Source organism: Lontra canadensis, unplaced genomic scaffold, assembly GCF_010015895.1.
Source record: "Lontra canadensis isolate GAN:19392208 unplaced genomic scaffold, GSC_riverotter_1.0 scaffold30, whole genome shotgun sequence".
In the NCBI taxonomy this organism is placed as follows: Eukaryota; Metazoa; Chordata; class Mammalia; order Carnivora; family Mustelidae; genus Lontra; species Lontra canadensis.
In genome coordinates this window covers 1,306,767-1,314,948 of record NW_022631024.1, presented here as the reverse complement: position 1 = coordinate 1,314,948, position 8,182 = coordinate 1,306,767, and the positions used below count along the sequence as shown (strand labels likewise).

The window sequence follows — 8,182 nt, the reverse complement described above, 5'->3', positions numbered from 1 at the left end:
CCTGGGGACTGGAGGAGGAAACTCTGAGGAAGCAGGTAAGGAGCCACAGAGGGCCACAGGGAGACGGGTGGGACACAGGACCCCAGTGTCCTGAGAGGCACTGCTGTCAACAGCATGAACACTGGGACCAGCTTTCAAGCTTAGCTATTCATTAGCTGTGAAGCCTTAAGCAAGGCACTTCATACGCTGAGCCTTGGCGTCCCCATCTATAAAATGGGTATAAAACTATCATGCCAGCTGTGTACTGAGCACCTGCTGGGCTTTGCTGGGCACATTACAGATACTATCCCTTCCTTACAGCAAGCCTCTGAGGTGGGATTTTTAGCCTATTTTACAAAGAAAAATGAAGCACAGAGAGCATAAGCCATTTATCTAAGACGCAAAGCAAGTAACTGTGTTTCCAAAGCCTGCATACTTTCAACTCCCCATCCTGCTTCCTTCACAGGGTGGTTTTAAGGAATCAGAAGGTCTCAGGGCACGTGACTGGCTCAGTTGGTAAAGCACGTGACTTTTTTTTAAAGATTTTTTTTTTTTTTTTAATTTACTTGACAGAGAAAGCACAAGCAGGGGGACCAGGAGAGGGAGAAGCAGGCTTTCCACTGAGCAGGGAGCCCGATGTGGGGTTTGATCCCAGAACCCCGGGATCAAAACCTGAACCGAAGGTAGATAGACGCTTAACCCACTGAGCCACCCCGGCGCCCCAAGCATGTGACTCTTGAACTCAGGGTTGTGAGTTCAAGCCCCACACTGGGTGTGCAGATTACTTAAAAACAACAGCGACATAAATTAAATAAATAAATAATTGGCGGGGGGCGGGCGGGGAGAACCAAATGACATTATGCAGATGGGAAAATACTGTAAAAGGGAATCATCAAATATAGATGTGAGCTGCCTCACTTAGATCCTAGCCAGGACCGGGGGCCCTTTGTAAACTGTGAAGTCCTGTAAAAATGCTAGCTCTTGGGGCACCTGGGAGAGGGGGGGCTCAGTCAGTTGAGCCACTGGATCTTGGTTTCAGCTCAGGTCCTGATCTCAGGATTGTGGGATCGAGCCCCACGTTGGGCTCCATGCTCAGCGTGGAGTCTGCTTGGGACTCTCTTTCTCTCCCTCTGCCCACTCCCTCTCTCAAATAAATAAATCTTTTTAAAGAATGCTAGTTCTTCATCTCTCTCCTCTTGAGGGTCAGCACTTTGGGGCGATGCTACAGGTACTATTTGGCTGACTTCATCCCAGACTGAGGTGATGCCTCCGGGGTGGTGTCTAGGACTTACAGCAGCGTGGAGGGCATGCAGGGGGCAGTGACGGGAGGATATGTGGTCAGAGTCTGTCCTGAGAGGCTGGACTCCGCCCTGCTGAAACAGCAGAGGCTGTCTGTGGGGACCCTGGCAGGTAGGGGCCCAGGTGCTGAGACGCCTGATTATTCCTCCTCTTGAACGGCCCTTTACAGCTCCGGCCGTGGAAGCTGGGGAGGGGGGGAGGGGAGGTCTTTAAAGGTGGTAATGCAAGTTTGTTGTACTATAGTAAAATTAGAGGATTTTCAGATAAGAGAATTTAAAACAAACAAACAAAAAACCCCACCTATAATCTTACTCCCAGAGATAACCACTGTTGACACTTTGGTGTTTGTTTTTCCAGACACACATATACTGGATAATTGAATAGTATCGTGATATGGTTTTACTACTTTTTACTTTTTACTTACTTTTTTTTTACTTACTTGCATATCACAAACATATTTCCACATTAATAGATGTTTTATCACATCATTAAAAAAAAAAAGATTTGAGAGAGAGGAAGGGGAAGGGGCAGAGGTAGGAGAATCTCAAGCAGATGCCCTGCTGAGCACAGAGCCCTACATGGGGCTCAATCTCACGACCCTGAGATCATGACCTGAGCCAAAACCAAGAGTTGGAGGCTCAGTCAACTGTGTCACCCAGGTGCCCCTTATCACATCATTTTAAAGGCTGCAGAATGTCTCTTCATGGGGTTGGAGCAGAATGTCTTTAATTAATGTCCCACTATTGAAGGAGTATGTAGTTTAACATACCTTACTGTTAGAGCCGTGCTTCTACGGGTGTCCCTACAATCAAGTCTTTGCACAAGTCCTTGATTATTTCCACGGGACAGGTTCCCAGTTGGGGCACTGCTGGATCAAGGTTATTACCTTTCAAGTCTTGTGATAAGTACTAAAGGTCTGCTTTGGACACCCTCTGGAATTCAGAGATCCTCAAAACTCAACACAGAAACCTTTTTCATGGCTTCAAAGTCAACCTCAATCCTTCCTCCCTCTCAAATCCGTTTGCAGGGATAACGGCAACCATCTCATGGGTAGTCTTTGCTGGGTGCCAGACTCTAAGAGCTTTACCTTCAGACATGCTACTTTCCTTTTCAACAGACCTCACAGGCACAACAGGTTAAGCAATTCAACTGGGATCACAGCTGCAACAAGCAGTGCATCTGGGGTCATGAGCCTCAAAAACATGGTTCTAGAATCTATGTTATTCACTGCTTTTTGGGAAGTGCTTTTGATTTCATCTCTAAAGATGGTTTTTTTTTTTAAAGATTTTATTTATTTATTTGGCAAACAGAGATCACAAGTAGGTAGAGAGAGAGAGAGAGGAGAAAGAGGAGAAAGCAGGCTCCCTGCTGAGCAGAGAGCCTGATGCCAGGCTTGATCCCAGGACCCTGGGATCATGACCTGAGCCGAAGGCTGAGGCTTAACCCACTGAGCCACCCAGGTGCCCCTCCAAAGATGTTTTTTTTTTCCATCCCTTTGATCTTCTCTGCCATGGCCTGGTCTAAGTCAAGCACCGCCATTCCAGCCTGAACGTTAAAGCCCCTCACAGTCTTTTATTTCTACTCTGTCCCTTTTAGTCTGTTCTCTGTTCTGTAGCTGGAATGGTGGTGTTATCATTATTTAAAATTTTATTTTTAAACAATCTCTACACCCAACATGGGGCCCGAACCCACAACCCGGAGATCAAGAGCCACTCTAGCGCTACCTGACTGAGCCAACCAAACACTCCTGGAATGGTGTTTTTAAAATGGAACATTAAAAAAAAAAAAAAGGAATGGTGATGAGGCCCCGCCCCACCACTCACCCCTAGAATTAAATCCAGATTTGTTCCCCAGCTTCCAGGTCCCGCCTCCACCCTCCCTGGCTTGGTCTCCCGAGCCACCTTCCTGCTCCAGCCCCACCCACCAAACCTCAGGGTTCTTTCACTTCCTCAGTCGGGCAGAGCCTTTTTTCACCTTGGGACTTTGGTACCCGTTGTTCCCTTAGCCTGGAACGTCCTTCCCTCTACGCTGTGTGGCTGGTTTCTTGTCCTCCTTCAGACATAGCTTTCAGAAACCCTCTCTGCTGCAACCCTCCCTGGTGGTTTCCTAACCCTAAGCCCGTTTTCCTTTCTGTCCTTTGTAGCACGCATTACATATTAACTGCCCACTGCTCATTAGATGTCTTTTCCCCTCATTACACTCTAAATGTCATGAGGTCAAAGTCGTGTCTCTTCGGTCCACCATTATTTACCCAGTGCCTAGCACAACTCCTGGCACGCAGTGTACAATGACTGTGTGGTCCACAGAAGGCGCTCGTAGTTAAGGATCCCTGGTAAACTCGCCCAGCTTCGGCCAGAGCTGTTCCATCCTCCTTCTGCATACCTTTGCTTCGTCTTCCCTACATGGAACAGTGACAGAAGTCTAGAAGAAAACCAGGAAGCCATGGGCAGGCAGGAGAGTGTCAGCAGGTTTTGCTTCAGGTTTCAACTGAGTCAGGGTGGATGGCGCCCTAGGAGGAGCACCAGGGAGACTTGGTTCCCCCAAACTCCCTGCACGCTTCCTGGATTCCTACGAGAGGCTCACGGCTCGGGGAATCTCCTGATAGGGGCAAACACTTAGTGCGTGGTGATTAGCACACATCCAGCAAGTGACACCACTGCCTAGCTGGGGGATCTTGGGTGAGAGTCACTTCTTGGCTCCCATCTGCAATGTGAGTGGTTAGGATGGAGAAGTGATTTTTCGACTTTTTTTTGTCCCCCCTCGGCAGCTCAACTCTTCAACTTATTCAAGTGATTGATAGGAGAAAAGCTAGGTGTTTCTGGGTGAAATGGGGAAGTGGGGCTGGAACTCTCCTCCTTCCTGACTTCCTCTTTTAAGTCCCCAAGGGTGGTGAGATGGCCAGCCTTCGGACTCTAAGACCTCAGCAGTCACTGCCTGCCAGGCTGTGTTCTAAGAACAAAGATGGCAGCAAGATTGCTGTGGTTACAGCAACTTGGGCACATTAAATTATCAGAAAGGTTGGGTACCTGGCTGGATCAGTCGGAGGACCATGCAACTCTTGATCTCTGGGTCAAAAGTTTGAGCCCCACGTTGGGTGTAGATGTTACTTAGAAATAAACAAATTTGCTGAGTCTGAGGTGCAGAGATTTGAGGCTGTGTAGCCATCAAGTTCACAGCCACCCAAGTGCAGGGTGGGCAGCCTCTGTGTGAGGAGGAGGTTTTAGCCATTTTAGAAAAGAAATGAGGGCCCAGGAGAGCCCAGAGGCTCACTTACCCTCTCCACAATCTAGAAAAAGGCAATTGCCACCCCTACCTTCCCAGGCCATGGAGACCTTCAAGGTCTTGAAGAGACCGCCCACGGGCTTGCAGATGTTTGGCTTCCAGGTTGGTTGTTCGCCACACCCTGGGGGAACTCTGCTCCCCCACCTCCCCGCCCCTGCCACCCAGGCAGCTCTGTGGCCTGTGCCATAGGCAGATGCGCTCAAGAGGCTGCAGCCCGGGCCACCTGGCACCTCCAGGTGCTGCGTGTGTGCTGCCATGGAGACGGGGCCCGGGCTGGTGGCTGGTGGAGAGAAGGCAGTCTCCCAAAGCGGTGTGGGTTCAGGAGAGGGAAAGACTGGAGCCTCGGGTCCTTCAGGTAGTCTGCCTGACCACCCTAGTACCAAGGAAGCCCAGGTGAGTGCCCTGGGGTTTTAGGGAACAGAGGGAGGGAGGAGGAGCCAGGGGAGGCCAGGTATTAGGAGGTTCTGGAAGGGCTGATCGGAGGACCTGGGCAAGAGAGCCTAAGCTTCCAGGTCAAGGGGAAAAGCTTTGGCAGGGTACCCCTGCCAGGCCAATGTGGTGGCCCTGCACAAAAACTGGGCATATGGGCTCTGGAGGGTTGGCCCTGTAGCCCAGTGGGAGGAGGGAAAGAGGGCTTGGCGTTTGTCCCCAGGGGAGGGACAGACCAGGGAATTCACAAAGGCCATCTCTGCACTACTCAGGGACTTGAGGCAGCAGGGAAGGAAGTATTTGTCTTATAACACAAACCACTGACGGGCTCCCCTCCCTCTCCTTGGAGTCTGAGAAGTCAAGGGCAGTCACATGGAGCAGAGGAGCACTCTTTTCCACTTCCCAAGTGGGGGTGCAGTCCCCTCCAGTGGCAATTCACTAATGGTGGGGTGACTCAGGCCTTTTCCCTGATTGCGGGGGGTGGGGACATGTTGCCTGAGCACCAGACTTTACAGCTTAGGAAATGGGTGCTCTGGAACAAGCCGGTGCATCTTTTGAATCTAAGTTTTTCATGTGTGAAATGTGGGTGACGGTATGTTTCAACAAGGCACAGAACACTTAGTCTGGGACCAAGCGCAAGGATGGAACTCAACAGGTATCCCTTTGCTCCTTTTCCCTTTCTGCCAGGCCTCCCAGTGTCTCATCTGAGGATGGCAGAGGGGCAGGGCCAGGAGCCCGAGTGCCCTGTCTGCTGGAACCCCTTCAACAACACATTTCATACCCCCAAAGTGCTGGACTGTTGTCACTCCTTCTGTGTGGAGTGCCTGGCCCACCTCAGCCTGGTGACCCCAGCCCGACGGCGGCTGCTGTGTCCGCTCTGTCGCCAGCCCACTGTGCTGGCCTCTGGGCAGCCGGTCACTGACCTGCCCACGGACACTGCTGTGCTCACCCTGCTTCGCCTGGAGCCCCATCATGTCATCCTGGAAGGCCACCAGCTCTGTCTCAAGGACCAGCCCAAGAGCCGCTACTTCCTGCGCCAGCCCCGGGTCTATACACTTGATCTAGGCCCTGAGCCTGGGAGCCAAACAGGGCCGCCCCCAGACATGGGTGCTACCACCAGGTCTCTGCCCATTCCCATCCCCAGCCGCTACTCTCTGAGGGAGTGTTTCCGCAACCCTCAGTTCCGGATCTTTGCTTACCTGATGGCTGTTATCCTCAGTGTCACTTTGTTGCTCATCTTCTCCATCTTTTGGACCAGGCAATTCCTCTGGGGTGTGGGGTGAGTGCTGTTTCTGGACAAGGAACCAAGCCTTTTTTTTTTTTTTTTTTTTTTTTTTTAGGAACCAAGCCTTTAAAAAACATTTTTTTTCCCCCAAATTCTTATTAAGTAGGCTCCATGCCCAGCGTGGAGCCCAACATGGGGCCTGAACTCACGACCCCAAGATCAAGACCTGAGTTAGCAAGAGTTAGCAAGAGTCACACACTTACCCAACTGAGCCACCCAAGAGCCCTGGATCTAAGCCCTTCTTGACTACTGCTGGGGACGGGGACTGCACAGCCTCATTTGGGGTTGTCTTCCTTCATAGTATTGCTCATTTTTACAACATATCAGTCCATATGTTTGCTTCTGGAAACAGATTCCTAACTATGATGAGAACCTCTTAAAGCTAAAAGGCTGGGAAAAGGTGTGAAGAGACCTCTGGGTGTGAGCCACGGGGCCAAGGGCAGAGAAGCAGATCTGTGATTACAGGGCTACGGAGCAAGTTGTGCCAAAAGGCTGGACCACGGTATCCAGGAGCCCGACTAGCCCAGAGAGAAAGTTGCATTTCTCAATGGAGTTGCTTCGGACTCAGTTCACGTTTGAGTTGCTCCTTTTATTACGTGTTGCTAAAATTTTGCAAAGTGAGCTTCAATTCTGTGAGCAAGTATGTATGCCTTCTTTCAGTTTTCTCTTTGGAAGTCTTGCCACCAGTCCCAGGAAAAAATGGTGTGGACTCATGAATTCACGCACTTACTCATTCAACCACCACTTACTTGGCCCATCTGTGTCAGAACTAGGGGATGCAACGGGTGGGATTATCCATGGGTGACAGACAGCCTTTACCACCAAGGACGGCATGTTCACTCAGTGGCTTCTTGAACCAGACAACCTGTCAGTATGTGCTTTATGTAGTGTTTAGAGTATAAAAGTTTAAAGATGAAAAGAAACCAGGGTCAGTGGGTCAAAAGAAATCTGAGATTTGGAGAAAAGGTGTTTATTTCTCCTGTTAGGTGCAGAGGCTCCGATTAAACCTGGATATTGGGTAGAGCCCACTCCCCTCCTCCAGCCAATGGAATTCTGACCTTGAGAGGTAAAGCCGAGAAGCCCTGGACAGAGGAACAGCCTTAGCTTCTATGCCAGGCCAAGCAGACAGGGGACCCTGGTCTTTATTTTACACGACAGGATCTCAGAACCAAGGCAAACTAGATGCTTTGGCTGTCTGGCTACAAGGTGTTACCTCTGCAGGGTCTAAATCCCCTGCTGCTTCCCCAGTTTTAATACTGCCGTGTGGCCCACGGCTCTGGAACAGTCTCAAAGTGGTTAAAACACCATCACAATTATGAAAAGATCTTGATTTGCAGAATAAACTTTCAGAGGTCAGAAACTGAGTCGGTTTTATTTGTTCTAAAAATTTTGTGCTTAATGGAACTATCTTCTATAAAGTCTTGAGGGATCTTAATGTACAAGATATTCCAAAATAGCCAAGACCTGTATTTCACGTTTAATAGGACCAAATGGTGTTAAAAACCAACGTGAAGAAAATTCTCCTTTACAAAACTGGAATGCCACCTATGTATCCTGCCAGGGGACTGACACCTACCTCTCCATTTGTGCCATCAAAGATAATTATACTGGAGCTGGGACTCAACCTCTCCCTGCTGACTTCATTTCGTTATAGATCCTTGTTCCTTAACCTCATGGCAAGTAAATTAGGCAATGATCTGCCCATGTTCTCTGAGCCACGAGGAAAGGGAGACGCTCAGGATGGAACACTTGCCTCTACCCTTGAGCTTACTGCTCTGGGCTAAGGAAGCTTCGTCCCTATTCTACGGGTGAAACTGAGGCTCCACAGGTTTAGCTGTCTTGTTCCAGCTCATCAGCCAGTTAAGTGGTGGAGGCCTCTAGTCAAAGCAGAATTGGGGAGTGGTTCTT

At 49.8% G+C, this 8,182-nt stretch overlaps 1 protein-coding gene across 1 annotated transcript; it reads left to right on the top strand.

Annotated features, from left to right (window-relative positions):
* The first annotated feature begins 5,675 nt into the window (after window positions 1-5,675).
* RNF183 (ring finger protein 183) lies at window positions 5,676-6,303 on the top strand. Its single transcript, XM_032865637.1, has one exon. It carries the CDS (start codon window positions 5,700-5,702, stop codon window positions 6,270-6,272), a length of 573 nt encoding a protein of 190 aa, XP_032721528.1. The 5' UTR covers window positions 5,676-5,699; the 3' UTR covers window positions 6,273-6,303.
* The last annotated feature ends 1,879 nt before the right edge of the window (window positions 6,304-8,182 follow it).

What these genes read in the sequence shown, in the direction of transcription:
- RNF183 (XM_032865637.1), top strand. Translation starts at nt 5,700, where the DNA reads ATGGCAGAGGGGCAGGGCCAGGAGCCCGAGTGCCCTGTCTGCTGGAAC.